The sequence below is a fragment of the Palaemon carinicauda genome, chromosome 9 (genome assembly GCF_036898095.1).
Source record: "Palaemon carinicauda isolate YSFRI2023 chromosome 9, ASM3689809v2, whole genome shotgun sequence".
Taxonomy (NCBI): domain Eukaryota; kingdom Metazoa; phylum Arthropoda; class Malacostraca; order Decapoda; family Palaemonidae; genus Palaemon; species Palaemon carinicauda.
This window is the reverse complement of record NC_090733.1, coordinates 117,736,132-117,758,075: the sequence shown is the minus strand read 5'-3', so window position 1 is coordinate 117,758,075 and position 21,944 is coordinate 117,736,132. Positions and strand designations below refer to the sequence as shown.

The window sequence follows — 21,944 nt, the reverse complement described above, 5'->3', positions numbered from 1 at the left end:
GAAAATGCACAGAAATCAGTCACACAGTGCCATTACACAACCAATGCAGCGTTCATGAGCTTTTTAACCCATTTTGGTTTGCATCACCCTTTATGCAGAGCCTTGCTCTTCCACTCTCCAAGCAAGACTAGTAGCAGCATCATCTTGGGAATGCATTTTTGGAACTGTTCTCTATACAGTTGTGACCTTATGTTCTCTGTCAAGTTGCAATCGCTATCATTCATCACAAAAATATTTTGTACTGTGCTGTAAAGTTAAAAGTACAGTATTCTGACAATGGCCTTCAAGATGATTAAGAAAGACAGTAAGGAGATGATTACTGTACAAGTGAAAAAATTATTTTTCACAGCATGTACAAGGCATGGGTGTGACCAACCTGCCAAAACTGTATAATCGTACAACTTCCATGATTGGTACAGTTACAATTCTGAACAAAAAGAAAATTACACTATTTTCACAAATACCTTAAATTCTTACCAAATGCAATTAGAATCCAAGACAGAAGAACTCATCAGGGATTCAGATACATCATACAGTTCTGGATCATGGGATTGTGATCAGCCAATATGCATAATGATCTATGGTGTAAATACTACAAATTTTCAATACAATTTGTATTTTTTCTAGCTATACAAACCTGAATCCTTTATATGGGGTTACTAATAATCATGTTGATTGCACCATACTTTGTTGCTGGCAACCATAGCGCATGCACATGGAGCAAGGAGATTCTTGCTCACATCACTTCCTCACAAGACTCACCTGGTCAAAGATTTGTGGGGCAGTTGATGTGGGAACTTTGATAAATGACTCAGGTTTGTACATACATTCATATACCAAGGCACTTCCCCCAATTTTGGGGGATAGCCAACATCAACAAAGAAACAAAAACAAAAAGGGGACCTCTACTCTCTACGTTCCTCCCAGCCTAACAGGTTTGTATAGCTAGGAAAAATACAAATTGAATTATAAATTTGTAGTATAATCCTATGCGGATACAAACTTGTGAGTCATTTATATGGCGAGTCTTCCTTGGGAGGGAGGAAGTCTCCCTGAAATTAAGAGGTATACCCTTCCTCACTGAAAGATCCAATTACTATAAGTAATATCAAGAGACCAACGTGAATCGCTAGTGGACAGTGTAGCCGGCTCGTAACGAGGCAAGGCTGAACTTCCGATTCTTCCCCGGAGTGAAGACTCCGTAAGTTGAGAGGCATACTCGTTCTCTCTAGTACAATTACTATAAGCAATAGCAAGAGATCAAAGAGAACTGCCAGAGAACAGAGTAGCAAGATGGTAAAGAGGCAAGGCTGCACATTCAAATCCAAAAAGGCAATCTTCACCAGGGGTAAAGTGATATGAACAAGTGTTACATAACAAAAATGCAATTTCAGTAGATCTAATACTAAAGAAAATCAAGGCATTCTTACTTGCATTAGGGTGAAAACCAATTGCAGACTTTAGGTCAAATCAAGATCACTATCCGCCTTAGTATCCATTATACCCAATATTGCTTTGAATAAATAGGCCTGAGGCTAGAACTGGCACTTGTCCCGTGAGAGCTGACAGTTAGGTTATTTGTTGTGCTGCAACCATAATACCTGCTGAGAGGGCATCCAACACCTGTATGTGCCATCTTTAATATGATTGTCTGTGAAAGATGGGGTTTCTCTTTCATCCACCAGATTTGAAGGCTTGTACTACCGAGTGGTTCGGCGGAACGCTGACGTTGTGGCAAGCTTACGTATCATGTGCTCGAGGGAGGCCCATAGCTACGCTTCCCCTAATGATGTATAGGCTCTCAGGATAGTTTCTCTTAATCAGAGAAAGAAAGTGTATCTGAAAACATTCTTTGGAGCGACCCGAGCCCGTGAACAAATTGGGGTTTGCGGACTAGTATCACCTAGTACTTTGCAGAAAGCTAAGATTGTGGCAAACCCACAAGTATCGTGCTCGAGGGGAAGTCCCTAGCAAAGGTTCTCTTGATGATGTATAGGCTCTCCTGATAGTTTCTCTTTATCAAAGAAAGAAAGGCTTTCCAATACTGTCCTTTCTTTCGGAGCGGCAAAAGATCACGAACAAAAATACATAGAGTAACATGTCCCAGATAATTGTTCTATCAGAGAGCTAATACTGCTCTACGGGACAGAATAACTAGTTGTTCATGTCATCAGAAACCTCTGAGGGACAAGATCATGAAAGAGTTAAACCTGAGATCCGGTACCAACCACAGTCTGGATTGTTCACTGAACCTGAAACAAGTAAGTGGTAGGTCCCTGATGTCAAGTGATTGAGGAGGGGGGGGGGGGGGGGGGCGGCTGACAACGCCTCATCTGAGAATAATGAGTTTTTATGTTATGTCTTGACCAACAAGGTATCCAGTTCAGAAATAAGAACTTTACTTCTGATCTGAGGGCACCAAAAAGTAGGGGATACATAATAGCCTTGGAGAGAGGGGACGAAACCCTCTGTTCATCAATGGACTTCTTGAGAGGCAAGATCGTGAAAAAGTCCAACTGAAAATCACCCAATTTGGTTCTCATTAAGAAAATAAGGATAAGATTACCTCAGAAAATATAGTATTTTCTGAATTGGGTTTTTTGGAAAAAAACATAGGTTTGTTTTCCTTGGCTGGTTGTATAGCAAAGCCGAAGGAAAAAAGGGTCAGATCTCAAACTTGAGCCCTCCTGTCTGGGATTGCGATGATAATCTTAATCCTCTCAAACCAATAGTAGGGGGTGGGGGTGTTGGTCTGCCCTATAGAAACCTTAGTAACGAGGACGTCGATAGTTCTTCTGGGAAGGAGAGTTCTAGCTATCTGAGACAAAGACCTGCTTCAAGATCAGGAATTAGATCTAAATTTCCAAGAATGATACAAGATCTCTTTCTCAAAATTGTCAAAAAGTCCGTATTTAAGGAGAAGCAGTCTTGGTAGCTTCAAACTAAAAAACATCTCCTAGAGTAAGAGTTCCACTATTGTCGTTGTTATTATTATTATTATTATTATTATTATTATTATTATTATTATTATTATTATTACTACTACTACTACTTGCTAAGCTACAACCCTAATAGGAAAACCAGGAAGCTATAAGCCCGAGGGCTCAAACAGGAAAAAGTAGCCCAGTAATGAAAGGAAATAAGGAAATAGATAAATTATAAGAGAAGTAATGAATATAAAATATTTAAAGAACAGTACCATTAAAATAGATCTCATATATAAACTTTAACATTTAAAATATAACCAAGAGGAAGAGATATACGATAGAAAAGTGTACCCAAGTGTACCCTTTAGCAAGAGAACTCTACTCCAACACAGTGGAAGACCATGGTACAGAGACTATTGCACTACCCAAGACTAGAGAACAATGGTTTGATTTTGGAATGTCCTTCTAGAGGAGCTGTTTATCATAGCTTAGGAGTCTCTTCTACCCTTTCCAAAAGGAAAGTAGCCACTGAACAACTATAGAGCAGTAGTTAACCTCCTGAGTGAAGAAGAATTGTTTGGTAATCTCAGTGTTGTCAGGTGTATGAGGACAAAGGAGGATGTGAAAAGAATAGGCCAGACTATTCGGTGCATGTGAAGGCAAAGGAAAAGTGAGCCGTAACCCGAGAGACGGATGCAATGTAGTACTGTCAGGCAAGTCAAAGGACCCAATAACTCTCTATTTGACCTGAACAGTCCTCATTCTTTTGAATAACTCTTCCCAAGGAAGATGTCAGCTGGATTTCTATAGTGACATGTCATCATATCAAGCAATCTTATTGAGACTTAGTCTCAAGAGTGATTGCTTACAGCACTCTTTATTCGGTCTGGCGTTCTTCTCAACTTTTTATCAAGAGAAGTTCCAGAGCCGAGGATCGTTTCTTGTACATAAGAATTGTGGTGTCCATCTGAATCATAAAGGAACGGTCTAAAGAGGGAGGAATTCTAGGGCTTTCGACCCTACTCAAAACAACTCTTCAAATCGACGTAGGGCGTTATGATCCTTAAGATCTTCCATAGTTGCATAGCAGAATATTTTTCTAGACCAATGGTCAAGCCATGAACAGGTTTGGATCACAGACATAGCTGCTATTTTCATGTTCATCAATTCTGAGCTTGAAAAAACAGAAGGGAGAGCAGATATATCCTTTATCTTAGCGGATGGAACCAGGATAATCAAGTTCTCTGGAACCGGTAATGGACTTGGAAAGGCCCCACAGGGCACAAATAAATTTCTCTGCTCAAATAGGACCACAGGTGGTAACCCTGGGGACCTGTTGGCTCTAAGAGAATTCTCAGAGGCTGAAACCTGCATATCAAATAGGTTTAGAGTCTCTTTAGTTGGTCTCGAGAATTCCAGTCTGCATTTGAGTTCAGGATTCCGTGATTGTGTCACAATCCTGTCTCTGGATTCTCATCAGTGATAAGTTTCTCTAGATGAGGGATGAGGCTCCTAATCCTCATAAATTGAGGTGGTTCTGAAACCGACATAAAGGTTCCAAGAGGACTTACCTCTGTTGGGTTAACAATAGTATGTTAAGGTTTTGAGAATCATCTACTTTGCCTTGAACGTACTTCTTTTTTGTAGCCGTAGACACATTGAGGTGAGATAAAGAGGTAGAGAGAGGCCTGGGGAAACTTTCTACCAGCTCATATGAGGGGCCTAAGTATGGGCTTCCTTTTCCTGATTCGGTCTATTAAATGAGAGAGATTTCTCTGCTGAGGGCCTCTGTGTCGTCTCTGACGTGGGCCTCGTCTACGCTTCTAGTAAGTTTGACTCCTAAATCAGACTGGATTTCCATTATTGGAGTAGGCTAGAATGTTTCTTGCCCTTCTTTACCTCACAAGGCTTGTGAAGGGGAATCCCTGAGCAGATCATTCTATGCTTATCATTCCTGTCCTAGGGCCACTGTTTGGGCCACCCCCTGGACTTTTTAGGGAGGATGTCTTAACCTTGTTGGGTTGTGGAGAAAAATTCTCATGTGTTAAACTATAAGCATATGATCAGTCATTGCAGAGGGGCATGATAACCTGTGATGAGATGTAAGCTTGTCCTGCGTGTGAAGAGAGATCTTCATGCTCAGAAAAGTAGGCCGTGTGGCGACGTCATCATTCGCTGAGATGGCGGAGCATACAGCTTCATCTAGCTGAACAATGATCCTGACTAAATTGTGGAAAGCAGGAGTTTCCGTGACTATCCTATTCAACTTCCCTACTCTAGTAGGTAAGGAGGGAGAGGGTAAGTTAAAAGGAATGAGTAGTTTTGGGGAGCTTTGGGGTATGGATGCAGCTGATGCGGTCCAACCACCCTTATAAGCCCCGAAAGAGTTCTTAAGGATTCTGTAGAGAAGACCAAAGCTTATGCCTATCCATAGTCATAAGGCCGACCTAGTTGGTGAGAACATTTTGGGGATTGTTAACTTTCCCTTCTAACAAGGTTGCTTCAAGACTCGGGGAAAGTTGTCTCCCTAGAGTCCCTCTAACGGGAACATCTTTTTGAACAAGCCTGTTCATTTTTCCATAATCAAGGTTGATGTTCTGAGACCTGGCTCAATGCATTAATCTTTTAGCAAGTGCCAGCTCAAAGTCTCGCTGTGCATAGTCGAAACTATTCTGGATATTATTTGTGTCGCCTATTATAGATAAAGTCTCATGGAAATTACAATATGAAAGCCTAAAGAGAGGTTCTCGCCGCATAGATGGAGATTCGTTTCTAACTCCTGTTTGGAGGAGACGAAGTTAAGTAAAAATCTCATTAAGTTTTCTGCAACAAGAAAAATATCTCTCCCATTGGGAGGAAGTCCACTCCATACAATACTTACATGGTGATTCCCTTGAATGTCTCTTGTCTAGGCAAGAGGGACAAAAAGGATGTGTGTCTATGTCTGCCTGGCTTATAAGGATACCACAACAGTTGCTGCCCCGTCCTGGGTAAGAACGTATATACCGAGATATACTAGACATAAGCGCTCACTCATAACTCACAGATAATGAATAGTCCCTCACTTGACCATGCACGAAGAACAAAATAAACTCAAGAGCGCTAAACACTAAAAGGGTAGACGAGATGAATGCAAAAGGCTCAATTGTAGAGAGGAAGGGAGAGTGCAACCTCTTCACTTTGCGACCAGCAGTGTTGTGGGGAAATGATGTAAGCAGGAATCCTCTTGCTCCATGCGCATGTACCATGGTTGCCAGCAATGAAGCATTATGCAATCAAACCAAATTTTTGATTGGTCGGTCGTAGAAAACATGATTAGTAGTAACCCCATATAAATGACTCAGGAGTTTGTATCCGCATAGGAATAAATAAATATATCTTGGTTGGTCTTTAATATTTTTGGACTATGGACCAATAGTAATGCATGTATCACTTAAGAAATTCATGCCCGAAATATCTTTGTATGGCCTAAGTAATTCGTACCCGATATATCTTTGTACGGATGGTTTTAGTCTTTGGTTGTATTGTTTGTAAAAACAGCATGGTTTGGTAGGAAATTTTGATACAATACCAAAAGCAGTTGTTTAGCTTTATGGGAGGTAAAGCACAGAAAATTAAAAAGCATTCCATAATCAAATTAAAAAGGGAACATCATAGTACTTACTGTATAAGCTAAGAATTATAAAGTTGGTTTGAATGAGATTTAACTTCAAAATTATTTATAGTTCATCTCCCTTCAATAATATTCACCTCCAATAGCTTGGGAGTAAGCATGATTACTGCCAGGTAAAATTCACTGACATAAGTTCAATTTTAATAATGAAATGTTATAGCAGTACTTATCTAGAAGTAATCTATTTCCCTTCCTCCTCCCCATTTTTAGTGATATCACGAGATTAGGGTATGTACAGGCCCACCAAGACTTTGATTATATGAAGAAATGGATATAACTAAACATATAGTTAATGTTTCTCCCACTGCATCATCTGTTGGGATGACTAATCATAACAGGGGAGGGGAAGAGGAGAGGGGGAAAAATTTTGGTTTAATTAGAGGTAGGGAAACCAGTGGCTTTAATGATTAAAGCATGATGACTACTTGATAAGTACTGAAATAATAATCTTATTACAGTATCAAAATTCCGTTATTTATTACCAATAATATGAAAATTCATACAAAAGCACAGATTACGATTCTGTGATATCACAGGGTCATATTCTAAGTGTACCTTTTAAAATGCAAAAAGAAACTTAGTTAAGCCTAAGGAACATTGGAAAATACCTTTAGGACCATCTAGAATGATGTAAATGGCACACTGTTACTAGTATCGTTGTACAAAACCACAGTGCAGAACAAAAGGATTGCTTACCTTTCAGTAAGAAAAAACAAGTAGAATGAAGGTACTGTAATGGGTGCTATTATAGTATGCTATCTACCGTCGATTTTGCTATCTACCACCCCTCTCTGACTATAATATGATACCCACCTTCAGTCCCTAAGGGTACGGTCTACTTGCTAATCTGCCTCTAATAAGGAGGATCACTACAGACTTGATAACCCTACCTAACCTAACTCAACCCAACCTAACCTAACTTACAAACTGCTTATAATTATGCACCCATGTACTAACCTAATCTAACCCAACCTAACCTAACCTACAAACTGTTTATAATTATGCATCCATGTTATCCATATAATAAGTATTATTAAACTATCATTAAAGTCCAATGAGGATAACATACTGGTGGTAAGTAATCTTTTTGATAATCCTCATCAAACAGGAGGATTAACATTGACGGCATATAACATACTTTGTGGTAGATACCATACTATAATAGAAATTCGACGGTAGATAGCATACTATAATAGCACCCTGTAATGTACAGTAAAATAAAAAGCTTCAACAAGACCATTCATAAAAATAGGAAAAACCTACCTGAACTGACTGTCCAAACGACTCAGGAGTTTGAAGCTTATCGATAATAGATTGCATATGCGACTTATGTGCTGTGTCTCCATATAAAAGAGATGACCATTGATCAGGGGCTATTCTTAAACCAGCCTCGGTGGCAATTTGTACAATCTGAGCGTCATGCTCACGCCTCAGAGCCTCATAAGTGCGAAACTCTTCTTTCAACTGCATGAGGGATGAATCTCCTTCTCTTTTGGATACCTGCAAACAAAGCAAACAGAGAAAATTATATAAAAATTATTCGCAAAACAATTTACTCACAAAACTGGCCCAAAAAATAATAAATTTTTACTCACAAAACTGGCCCAAAAAATAATAAATTTTCAAAGTAATTTGTATTTTTCCTAATTATACAAACCCCAGTACTTTAATAGGAGTATGACTCCAGTACAACTTCAGTGAAGCATAATTCCCGAAAGGTTCAGCAACTGTCACTTTAATAACCAAGGACTTACAGAGTGGTTAATGCTGCAGTGTAACTTGAGAGACTCAAGATTTGTATACAGTACAGTACTATAGTTAGGAAAAATACAAATTACTTTTTTTTTTAATCTCATTTGTTCCTAAACAAATACAAACAATTGTCCTTTAATAGAAAACTATCTGGTTACTATCCCGGGAAATGACAATGCACTCTGGTCTTGAGGAGTCGCGAGAGTGATGACTCCTATCAACCTCCAAACTACCTAAGCATGAAGAAGCAGGTGTGAGGCCAGATCCCTAAGGGAAGACTGTTAGGCATATTCAAAAGGATATGTAGTTTGAATGTATGCCCATCATGAAAAAGGGGTATGTATATATTACTTTTATCCTCCCCTCCATTTAAGAGGATGGGGTAAATGCTTTGATACCAACTTTGTTAGTAAAGAACAGTACTCAATTGTGAAGCTTACTTGCATCTAGCATCCCATCCATCATATATTGGAACAACTGTTACAACCCAAAGAGTGGAAGAGAGAGGAGATGAACAGCCAGACATTCTATTCTCCTGGGATTACGTTGTAACAGCTATCTTGGACGAGATTTTTCTCGTCCCATGAGGAAGCTAGGTTCACAACATAACTTGTTAAATAGCTACCACACAACCAAGGATAGGGTTATATTAGTACCTATGAATAACCTCCCATAGGTATAGGTAGTGGGCAGCTGAATGGCTTGTCATCTCAGACTCCTTCCTTCAGGACTAGTACCATTGACAGGTTCTTCCTGTAGGTTGGGGCAGATTCAGTATCCTTGACTTTGAGAGCTAGAGCTGTGTAGTTCCTTCTGTCCTCTCCTTGGATTCACACATTCTTAGACATCCTCATTACCCTTTCAGTGAGGAAGTCTCCATGGTGCTACTCCAAGGGACCTGAGTTCTTACAGTAGTGCCATCTTATCTTCACATGACAGAGGAGCAAGTCATCCTGAAGCCGGCCTATAAAGAGATGGAAAAGGATTTGACTTTGGAGTGAAGTACAGCTAAAATCTGGATCTTAAACACAAACTCCAGATCAACAAAGAGGAAGTCCTTCCTCCATTAGAGATTGACTCGTGACACAACTCAGGAGTAAAACTGGTGTAAGGTCCTAACTAGTGCCTGTTCTAGATTTATGCAGGATTCACTTGAGACCTGAAAATTCAAGTGACACCCTAAAAGGGCTCAAGATCCTGGAGAAGAAAGACCGTGCAGAGTCAATTCAAAGACAAGGCTGATCCTTCAAAGGTGAAAAGTCCGAGCTCTTCAGTCTGATAAATGGTTAAATGCTGAGTGACAGCATTCTAACAAAGAGATTGAGAGGAGCTCCCTCCATGGAGTAAAGAGAGGAGAACCACAAACCATAGTAGAGGGACCAAGATGGGAAAAGTAATTCTTCTAGAATACCACAGCAGAAGACGGGTAATTCTACCAGTACCTTAGAGAGGAGCATCAGAAAATTCGAAGACAACCAAAGTGTGGCACTTGGGAGCCACCAAGGAATTCTGAGATCGAAGTCAAAAAGAGGCTGTTGAGAATTAGTCAACTAGGTAGACTGACAAAAAGGCTAATGAATCCAGGAGAAACCAGTATGGTGAAAGAAGTCCTGAATGCTGCCAATGTTCCAGTTACTGGACAGCAGTTCTACTGGAAGATGGTCTAAAACAAGAGAGCAGTATACTGGAAGTTCCTGATTAACCAGGAGGGAAACAGATCCTCCGACATTACAAATTGATGTCTAAGGATTGTCAACCTCCTTAGCATTATGTTGCTGTCATCGTCATGCGGCCACACAAGTGAGGGAATAAATAGCAAACATGAATGCTGTCCAATAGGAACAAGAATGTAGATATCGGCAGGTTTGCACAGACTCAAAGCCACAGTTATTGGGAAACAACTTGATATCCCTCACACACGATAACCTAACAATTTTATCTCAAATATTAAAACACCCAGAAGAGGCCACCAGATGTATGTATGTCTGCACTATCTGGCAGCTGAAAGCAAAGTAGGAACTAAGTGGCCCGTTAAGAGGGCAGAGCTTACTGCCATCTTGTTAAGTTTTACCAGCCATATGCAGCTTCTCTGAGAGCATAATCTTACCAAAGAACAAAGGTTTGTATTTGTGTAGGAATAAACTAAAATAAACATATTTTTTAACACAGATGGATACATACACATTGGCAGTTTGTAAAAATGATATTTTAATTATAAAAATAAATTTTTGAATATACTTACCCGGTGAATATATAATAGCTGCTGCTCCAGCGGCTCGACAGAAAACACACACAAAAACTCGCGAGCGATCGCTATGAAGGTTGCGGGTGTGCCCACCAGCGCCAACTATCGGCCAGATACCGCATATACATGTAAACAGACCCAATTTTTCTCATCCCGCTGGGTCTCTATCGGGGAGGAAGGGGGGGCCTTTAATTTATATATTCACCGGGTAAGTATATTCAAAAATTTATTTTATAATTAAAATATCATTTTTAAATATTTAACTTAGCCGGTGAATATATAATAGCTGATTCACACCCATGGTGGTGGGTAGAGACCAGAGTTAATTAAGTTTACAGCGTATATGCTTAGAGTTTTTGACAGTTATATCATAACAAAACCCAAATATATAAAGGTACCTGGTAAGGAAGTTGACTTAGACGATTACTCTGCCTTATTAGTCTGTCTTCCTCACGAAGCCCAGCGATCCTCTTAGGATGCTGAAAGATTCCCAGGAGCTGAAGTATTAAGGGCTGCAACCCATACAACAGGACCTCATCAAACCCCTAATCTGGGCGCTCTCAAGAAATGACTTTGACCACCCGCCAAATCAACCAGGATGCGAAAGGCTTCTTAGCCTTCCGTACAACCCAAAAAACAATATTAAAAACATTTCAAGAGACAGATTAAAAAGGATATTGGAATTAGGGTAATGTAGTGGTAGAACCCTCACCCACTACTGCACTCGCTGCAACGAATGGACCCAGTGTGTAGCAGTCCTCGTAAAGAGTCTGGACATCTTTTAAGTAAAAATGACGCGAACACTGACTTGCTTCTCCAAAAAGTCGCGTCCATAATACTTTGCAGAGATTTATTTTGCTTGAAGGCCACGGAGGTTGCTATAGCTCTAACTTCGTGCGTCTTAACCTTAAGCAAACATCGGTCTTTCTCATTCAAGTGAGAATGAGCTTCTCGTATTAAAAATCTGATAAAATATGACAAAGCATTCTTTGACATAGGCAATGATGGTTTCTTAACTGAGCACCATAATGCCTCAGATTTACCTCGTAATGACTTAGTACGAGCTAAATAGAACTTAAGAGCTCTAACAGGACATAATACTCTTTCCAGTTCGTTGCCTACGATCTCTGATAAGCAAGGAATATCAAAAGATTTAGGCCAAGGACGAGAAGGCAGTTCATTTTTGGCCAGGAAACCAAGTTGAAGTGAACAAGTGGCTTTTTCTGTAGAAAAGCCGATGTTCTTACTGAAGGCATGAAGTTCACTGACCCTTTTAGCCGAAGCCAAGCACACTAGGAAAAGTGTCTTGAGGGTGAGATCCTTCAGGGAGGCTGAATGTAATGGCTCAAACCTGTCTGACATGAGGAACCTTAGGACCACGTCTAAGTTCCATCCAGGAGTTGCCAAACGACGTTCCTTAGAGCTCTCGAAAGACTTAAGGAGATCTTGGAGATCTTTATTGTTGGAAAGATCTAAGCCTCTATGTCGAAAGACCGAAGCCAACATGCTCCTGTAGCCCTTAATCGTGGGAGCTGAAAGGGAGCAAACCTTTCTCAGATGTAAAAGAAAATCTGCGATTTGGGCTACAGAGGTACTGGACGAGGACACAGATGCTGACTTGCACCAGTCTCGAAAGACTTCCCACTTCGACTGGTATACTCTAATGGTAGAAGCTCTCCTCGCTCTTGCAATCACACTGGCTGCCTCCTTCGAAAAGCCTCGAGCTCTTGAGAGTCTTTCGATAGTCTGAAGGAAGTCAGACGAAGAGCGGGGAGGCTTTGATGGACATTCTTTACGTGGGGCTGACGTAACAGATCTACCCTTAGAGGAAGACTTCTTGGAAAGTCTACCAGCCATTGAAGTACCTCGGTGAACCACTCTCTCGCGGGCCAGAGGGTAGCAACCAAAGTCAACCTTGTCCCTTCGTGAGAGGCGAACTTCTGCAGTACCTTGTTGACTATCTTGAATGGTGGGAATGCATATAAGTCCAGAAGAGACCAATTCAGTAGAAACGCGTCTATGTGGATTGCTTCTTCTAAGACTGGAGAGCAATAGATTGGTAACCTCTTGGTCAACGAGGAGGCAAAGAGGTCTATGGTGGGTTGACCCCAAGTAGCCCAAAGACTCTTGCCCACGTCCTTGTGGAGGGTCCATTCCGTGGGTATCACCTGACCCCTCCGACTGAGACAGTCTGCCAAGACGTTCAAGTCCCCCTGGATGAATCTCGTCAACAGGGAGATGCCTCGATTTCTTGACCATAAGAGAAGGTCCCTTGTGATCTCGAGCAGCGTGAAGGAGTGTGTGCCTCCTTGCTTGGAGATGTAGGCCAAAGCTGTGGTGTTGTCTGAGTTGACCTCTACCACTTAGTTTCGAAGAAAGCTTTCGAATATCATCAAGGCCAAGTGGACTGCTAATAGCTCCTTGCCGTTGATGTGCATGCTCTTCTGACTTGAGGTCCACAGACCCGAGCATTCCCGACCGTCCAGGGTCGCACCCCAACCCAAATCCGACGCGTCTGAGAACAACACGTGGTTTGGGTTCTTGACTGCTAGGGATAGTCCCTCTCTCAGACTGATATTGCTGTCCCACCATTTCAGGCATGCCTTTACTGGTTCGGAGACTGGGAATGATACCGTCTCTAACGTCTTGTCCTAGTTCCAGTGAGAGGCTAGATGGAACCGGAGAGGCAGAAGGTGTAGTCTCCCTAGTGAGACAAACTGCTCCAGGGATGAGAGAGTCCCTACGAGACTGTTCCAACTCCTGACTGAACAAACGTTTTCTTTTCAGCATTAGTTGGACTTCGAGCAGGGCTTGTTCTATTCGGTGGCAGACGGAAAAGCCCGAAAAAAAAAACTGGACTGCGAATCTCCATCCCCAAATATAGAATAATCTGGGATGGGATCAGTTGGGACTTTTAGGTTGACCAAAAGTCCCAACTCCCTGGCCAGACTCAACGTCCAATGTAGATCCTGCAGACAGCGAAGACTGGACGATGCTCTGAGAAGCCAGTCGTCTAAGTACAGGGAGGCTCGGATCCCCGATAGATGGAGGGATTTTGCCACATTCCTCATGAGCCTCGTAAACACGAGAGGAGCAGGACTGAGGCCAAAGCACAGGGCTCGAAACTGGTACCCCACATTCCTGTAAACAAACCTCAGAAACGGTTGGGAATCCGGGTGTATAGGAATGTGGAAGTATGCCTCCTGAAGGTCGAGAGAGACCATCCAGTCGCCTTCCATTAATGCTGTCAAGACAGCCTGGTAGACTTCATCGTGAAGTTTGTCTTGACAATGAACACATTGAGCGCACTTGCCTCTTACGTACTCCTGCCAGATCATTGGAGCCATCCCTGAGGGACTTGTTCCTGCAGAGAACGTGGCTGTCAGATCATTGGAGCCATCCCTGAAAGCCTTGTTTATGCATGACATAATTTTACAGCAAAACTTCAAACGCTCGAAAAAACTCCTAACAGGAGATGGTCTAGCTCTGAAGTCGACCATAAAATCTTGGAGCGTCTCATGGCCAGGCGCCAGGGAGAGTCTATGAGGTTTGAGAAGTCTATCTGGGCAGAGGCAGGAACTCCCAAGCCGAGAACTTCTCCCGTGTCATATCAGACTCTCGCTCTATAAGTCAGCTTAAAAGTAGGGAAAGCAAAGGCTGTCTCCCCCAAACTCCTCCTGGTGATAAACCAGTCGCCTAGCAAACGTAAAGCTCTCTTAGAAGAGCGAGAGAGCACTAGCTTATAAAACAACGGCTTCGAAGTAGCTAGGCCTAGTGTAAACTCTGACGTTTAGGCGAACGAGGAGCAGCAGTTACAAAAAGATCCGGACAAAGATCCTTAAAAATCAGCATGATTTATTTAAAGTCCATAGAGGGCTGAGCAGCTTTAGGCTCCTCTCCGTCTGACAGAGTCCTCAAGGGAATATCAGTAGGAGGGGGAACAGCAACTTCCTTATCTGAAGGAACCTTGTCCGACAAAAGCCGAGTCTCAAGCAAGGGAGAGACCTGCCGTGGTGGCAATGCTTGACAAGCAGAGTCCACACGCAAAGGAGCAACAGTAGCAGTCAAGGACGCTATGTCATGTAACTGCTTAAAGGACTGACCAGCAACAACCAACAGGTGCGGGAGGACGCTCGACGTCAACTCGAGACTGCCTTGACTGCTTAGACTGAGCAGTCAAAACAACTCTTGACTGCGGTGCTTGACGCTCAACGTCAAAACAAGTCAACTTCGCTGGTTGGCGAACGTCCTGAACGTCAACAAAAGCATGCGGCAGCGGCTGAACGTCCACAAGCGGCTGAAAGTCAACACTGGACTGCATCGAGTGAGGCTCTACAAAACGTGACTGACGTGACTTTGTAACGTCAACGTCAACAGGACGAGCAAAGGTTCGTTTGGGCGGCTGACGGCCAGGATCTCGATCAGCTAAGCGGCGAGGATCATCGTGAACCTGCTCAGCAGAATAGTCCTCCATAAGAGAGGCAAGCTTATTCTGCATGTCTTGCCGTACAACCCATTTAGGATCAACGGGAATGGTTGCGGTAAGAGACGAGGGTAACGTCTGTGACTGCAAAACCTTGCCTACAAAAAGACTCTCAGAGCCTGTGTTACGCTTTTGTTTAGGCGGCGAGCAGTCTTCCGTTGACTGCATAGGGTCAGAGCTGTCCTAATAGTTAAAACCAGGACGCTGGACCTGTCCTGAAAGGACTGACTTTCGCTTAAAGGGCCTCGAAACCTTGTTCCACGGTTTCTTATGCGAAAAGCCTTCGGATGACGAGGAGAAAATCGTCTCGCTCGTCTTATGGTAGGGGCGGTGTTGATGAGACACGCCTGAAACCATAGAGGGAACGTCTGTTCGCTGATCAAGTCCTCTCGAACCCATAAGTCGTACGACATTACTTCTCCCCTGGGCTTGGGAGCTTGCAAGAGGTCTCGGACTAGGCGAACGACAGGCACGAACAGACAAACCCTCGGTCGCAACACTGATAACACTTTGCGCAATTATCACTTTATCACTACGATTTTCTGTTTTGCACTTTTTTCACTGAAATCGAATTTTTTAACAATTCACATTAGGTATGAATAAAACTGATTTCTACCTGAAGCACGCAATTCTACCCTCATCAAAAGGTTATAATTGCGAAATCAGTCGTATAATGTAAGCACATTAATACAAGCAAAAAACAGTAAACATATTCTAAGATAAAAAGATCAGTGGCTGGGAAGGAGACTAAACACTAGTTCATTCAAAACTACGTTTTCAATCTCTCACCGTACAGTGCCTTGGGACGAGAATAAAAACTAAAAACGTTTTATCCTTTCTCCCCGTACAGAGACTAGGGACGAGAGTAAAAAAAAAAAAACTGACTCGAGAACAACGTTACTCGCTTGGGACGAGAATAAAGATCGGAACGTTCTCTCTCCTCTCTCTCTCTCCGTCTCTATCTCTCTCTCTCTCTCTCTCTTGATTTCGCACCGAAGAGAAGAGCCCACTTACCTTTCGTCAATAAACAGGTTATTTGACCAAAGGAAAAAACTGAAAGGTTTTTCAATTAAAAAGTTCCTTTAAAATAGTATTTAAAACATTTAAGCTTTGAAAGAAGAATGAACAAAACGTCAGAATCGATTTACTCTTTCTGCAAAGTGAAACCGTGATACTCTCTCTCTCTATCGTAACGATAGAGCGCAAACTGCGTAGCATAAATAAACTAAACGTTAGTTCATCTTTGAAACAGTACGAAGACTATTCAAAGAAAATCTTTCATAAAATATCTACTAAAAAATATTCATTTAATAAGTTTTAAATCATTTGCTCTGTAAAAGTTATTTACGATTGAAAGGGCTCAACGTTGTTTAACTTCGGTTTCCAAGTTAGGACCGCCTACTCTCAGGAAAGGTCGCATATAAACAAATCATTAAAATTTATCTTGATGTTTATTATAAATGGAAAGCTAATCGAAGAGGCCTAATAAAGGCGGTTGAGATATAAAATATATAGAGGAAAATCTATAATTAATTTATAACGTGATAAGATAATTGCTAAAAGCCTAAAACACACTTCCGTACTAAGGGAAGGGTCGGCCATTTAAAAGTCAAAGAAAGTCCAAAAAACAATCCAAAGTCATCAAAAATTAAATCTATCCAAAAATGAGTTCAAGATTTAAGTTGAAGATAAAACACCTGCACTGCGAAAGCTCAAACTAAAAGGAAGTACTTCACCAAATATGTTGAGAAAACTCCAGGTTATACAGCGAGTATTGATACGTCTTGTCGTTAAGGCCGACATAGAAAAAATTGGGTCTGTTTACATGTATATGCGGTATCTGGCCGATAGTTGGCGCTGGTGGGCACACCCGCAACCTTCATAGCGATCGCTCGCGAGTTTTTGTGTGTGTTTTCTGTCGAGCCGCTGGAGCAGCAGCTATTATATATTCACCGGCTAAGTTAAATATTTAAAAAACTGTATTGTATACAGTACCCTAACATATTTTTACAATAAAAAATTTGTTTACTTATAAATTTTCCCATGGACCCTTAAAAACCGTATTGATAAACATAAATTCCAAAACATGATGTATTAATAGTCTACAACATCTATTACACAAACGTTAAACATTACATATTTGCGTGTAATTTCCAACAAATATACCTCACTTACCCATACATCTCTGCCTTCCCCTTGCATAATCATGTTGCTAGAGAAAATTAATAGTTCAAATTCTTTTATACGTTGACTTATTTACAGTATCAACTTGAAATGAATCAAACTAATATTTACTATTCCTAGCCTTTCACCCAGCTCATTTTCCATATTTTCATAGCATCTTCAAGCAACCTTATCACTGTAAATTCCACATTGTAATGCGGGCCATTTTTCCTTTACATACAAATATCAGACTTTTCCCAATAAAATTTTTATATTCTTTCATCACTTATTCCTCAAGGCCTTGGGCTTTTTCACTTCTCATCTTCAACATGGTTATTCTAATTTCTTCAGATGTTATATTCTCTACTAGTTCTTCTAACATACCAACATCCTGTTTATATTCATTCTCTCCACACAAATGACCATCAAAATACTCTCCCATTATTCCACTATTCCTTCTTCATGTTCATCATTCATATATTTTATACCTTTAACATATTTTCCATCTTCCATCAGTCACCTTGCCATCCTAAGCATTTTCTCTTCTTTCTCTATCTGCAGATTATAATTATTTCTCTTAAATAATTTTACCCTTACTACCTGCCTTTTAGTTTCTTTCCTCTTCCCCTTAATGGACTTCAATTATGAAAATAACATTTATTAGACTGACTCCCTGATCGATTTATACTCGTGAAAAGTGAAAAAGGAACGTACCAATGTAGATTGTTTTTACAAGTTCATAGTTCTAAAAGAGGTGGTGAAAGGCATCTTTAATGTAAACTAATATCATGACTCTTACCTTAAAACAAGATGCTCGATAGAGAAGCTGTACAACATGTCCTATACTAGTTTTAGATGCTTGTGGAAAGTGAGGTTCAAGTCTCTGTACCACAAACATGACCAAAACCTTTCGGGAAAGAGCCGAGCCATCTTCCAGAGCCAATAACACTAATTTCAACACTTCTTCTTGCATTGCTGAGAAAAGAGAAATACCAATTAAATCAAAACTATACTAACTATATACAAAAACAATTCCTGATACCCAAGAAAAAAGTTTTCTTGCAAAAATAACATGCATTTTGGCTGCAATACAATTTTATAAGATCATCAGGCATCACATTACCTGTTCTGAGAACAGTATTATACCTAACAGAATACAAAAGTTTGAGAAATTACCTGGTCCCAAAAACTGGCAGCCTCGGGCACGCACAGCTGCCCATAAATTGGCTGATAGTTGCTGATGATTCTGATGTTGTAAAATGAGTTCTGTGACCGTCCGTTCGCCAAGGGATCGAGCAGCCCTAACAGCCCTTGCCCGGCCTTCATCTTCAACCAATTGACAATTAATAAGGGTAACAAGCTTACGCTGCATAGGTCTAGACAGAAGCGATGTTGAACCATTTGATCCTGAACCTGAAAAAAAGGACTTGCATTTATCCCCTAATAGGAAGCATAATGCAGTATGAAGAAAAAGAATAAAGATTACCATGGCTGACTCAAAAATTTCTAGGTTACAATATTATTATTATCATCTTTAGTTAAGCTACGCCCCTAGTTGGAAACGCAGGATGCTATACGCCCAAAGGCTCCAACAGGAAAAATAGCCCAGTGAGGAAAGGAAATAGGGAAATAAATAAACTACAAGAGAAGTAATAAACAAATAAAGCTAAAACTAAATATTTTGAGAACAGTAACAACTTTAAAATATATCTTTCATATATAAAGAATAAAAACTTAAAAAAACAGGAGGAAGAGAAATAAGATAAAATAGTGTGCCCGGGTGTACCCTTAAGCAAGAGAACTCTACTCCAAGACAGTGGCAGACCATGGTACAGAGGCTATGGTACTACCCAAGAACAAAGAACAAAAGCTTGATTTTGAAGTGTCCTTCTAGAAGAATTGCTTACCATAGCTAGTCTCTCTTACCCTTACCATGAGGAAAGTGACCACTGAACAATTACAGTGCAGTAGTTAACCCCTTGAACAAAGAAAAATTGTTTGATAATCTCGGTGTTGTCAGGTGTTTGAGGACAGAGGAGAAAGTGGAAAGAATAGACTAGACTACTCGGTGTATGTGTAGACAAAGGAAAAACGAGCCGTAACCAGAGAGAGAGATTCAATGTAGTACTGTCTGGCCAGTCATAGGAGCCAATAACTCTCTAGCGGTAGTATCTCAATGTGGAAGTTGTTATTGTAATTACAATAATTATTGTATTTTGGGAGTAGACCCTCTTTTAAACAAGTTTTATTTCAAGTAAATGCTGCCTCAGTGGCTTTAATTTTTAATGAACTTTTTCTATTGCTCTCATCTTTTTCTCTTCATTACTGCATTCCACCAGTAACTGGGAATGGGACATACTTCATGAGAAAGGTAATAGACCATATCATTCAAAAATGACAAATTCGAAGATAATTTGTATTTTTCCTAACCATACAAACCTTAGCTATTTACATTGGGTTTACCTTTTAGCGGAGCTGAAATGACGAGCCAATAGTTTTTAACGAGGGTTAATTACCCACGCGCTAGTTAGCGGGGGGTAGGGGAAGGGTAGCTTGCTACCCCTCCCCCCCCACACACACCGGTGATTTGCTTCACTTCACTTAGAGGTAGGACTTGACTTGGGGGCCAGGGATGGCGGGCAAATATGTGTAAATAGCTAAGGTTTGTATGGTTAGGAAAAATACAAATTATCTTCGAATTTGTCATTTGTTCCGTAACCGAAATACAAACCACGCTATTTACATTGGGTGACTTACCCCTTAGGAAGGGTGGAAAGTCCCCAGCCTTACTGACTTCGGCTTTGCCCGGGGGCTCAATCCCTCAGTGAGCAGCACTTGACCAAAGGAGCCCCTGCACCTCACAAGTTCCTTGCATCGCTAGGAACGAGTGGCCTACATAGGTAGTGTGTGGAGGAAAGTGTGACTCGTCCTATGAAGTTGACCTTGAGACCTTTAGATAGGAATCTAGGATTGGACGTTCCCAATACCACCTCGTCAAGGTATGGGGGACGCAACAGTATTAAGCTTAATACTAGGAGCACAAAGAAGCATGGGTTACCTGCAGAGGTCAAGGTCAGCTATGCGAGGACCAGGATGCTGCTTCCCCAAGAGAGGGGAGAATGAAGAAAAAAGTAAGGGTCAGACATACTCTTTTATTCACGCAGACTAAAACCGGGTAACAACGCCCTCAACCTACTGCTACTTGTCCATAAAGGAGCCTGAGGTTAGACCAGTTGTTGTGCAGCCACCACAAAACCGATAGAAAACGTATCAAGGCTCCTGTGGGTCACGTCTTGCAGGTAGTGGGCTGTGAAGGTTGTCTGACGCTTCCAGACCCCAGCTTGAAGTACCTGCGTCACAGAGAAGTTTCTCTTGAAGGCCAGGGACGTAGCAACACCCCTGACATCATGTGCCCTAGGGCGACGTGACGGAGGAGGGTCAGGATTCAAGGCATGGTGGATAACCCTTCGAATTCAAGCTGAGATGGTGTTCCTGGTGACCCTCCTCTTAGTCCTGCCTGTGGTCACAAACAAAGCTCGCACTTGAGGACGGACCGCAGCCGTTCTCTTCAAGTAGTGCCTCAGACACCTCACTGGACATAGTAGCAGCTGGTCTGGGTCGCTTGTTACAGAGCGGAGACTCGCGATCCTGAAAGAGTCGAACCGAGAATCCGGCACTCCAGGATTCTGAGTCTTGGCTACAAACTCAGGGACGAACCTGAACGTTACCTCCCCCCATCCCCTTGAATGGGCGATGTCGTACGAGAGACCATGAAGTTCACTAACCCGCTTGGCCGAAGCCAAAGCGAGTAGGAAAGCCGTTTTCCAAGACAGGTGGCGATCGGAGGCCTGGCGTAATGGTTCGAAGGGAGGTCTCTTAAGAGCCCTGAGGACCCGAACCACGTTCCAAGGAGGAGGTCTCACTTCCGACTGGGGGCAGGTAAGCTCATAGCTACGTTTGAGTAGAGAGAGTTCTAGCGAGGAAGAAATATCCACGCCTTTCAGCCTGAAGGCCAAGCTTAAGCCTGAGCGATAGCCTTTCAATGCCGAGACAGAAAGGCGCATTTCCTCCCGTAGATAAACGAGGAAGTCCGCTATTGCTGGAATAGTGGCATCGAGTGGAGAGATACCCCTCCCACGACACCAACCACAAAAGACTCTCCACTTCGTCTGGTAGACTCCCTCAGAGGACCTTCGCAGGTGACGAGACATTCTCTCCGCAACCTGTTGCGAAAAGCCTCTCTCCGTAAGGAGACGCTGGATAGTCTCCAGGCGTGAAGCCGAAGCGAGGCCACGGCCTTGTGAGGGACGTCGGAGTGGGGTTGTCTGAGAAGCTCGTGTCGTGGAGGAAGTTCCCTCGGGAGCTCCGTCAGGAGCTGCAGAAGGTCCGGGAACCATTCCGCGTGATGCCATAGCGGAGCTACCAGAGTCATCGAACAGTTGACCGATAGTCTGGTCCTGTTGAGCACCCTTCTCATCAGACAGAACGGTGGGAAGGCGTACACGTCGATGTTGTCCCACCGTTGCTGGAAAGCATCTTGCCAGAGTGGCTTGGGGTCCGGGACTGGGGAGCAGTACAGAGGCAGCTTGAACTTCAACGCTGTCGCGAACAGGTCCACAGTCGGGGAACCCCATAAAGTCAGGACTTTGTTGGCTATCTGAGGATCCAAAGACCACTCGGTACTCACTATCTGCGAGGCCC

At 42.1% G+C, this 21,944-nt stretch overlaps 1 protein-coding gene across 4 annotated transcripts in view; it reads right to left on the bottom strand.

The window, feature by feature from the left end:
* The window catches only part of LOC137647089 (roquin-1-like), a 91,158-nt gene that overhangs the window by 34,175 nt on the left and 35,039 nt on the right, over positions 1–21,944 (bottom strand). For 3 of the 4 annotated variants that reach the window (XM_068380309.1, XM_068380307.1, XM_068380311.1), the window contains exons 4-6: positions 18,420–18,683; positions 18,043–18,218; positions 7,864–8,100 (exon numbers count right to left, since the gene is read on the bottom strand). In XM_068380309.1, the coding sequence (XP_068236410.1) occupies positions 7,864–8,100; positions 18,043–18,218; positions 18,420–18,683 (677 nt within the window). The remainder of the gene's footprint in view (positions 1–7,863; positions 8,101–18,042; positions 18,219–18,419; positions 18,684–21,944) is intronic. The other variant, XM_068380310.1, reaches the window with a different exon arrangement.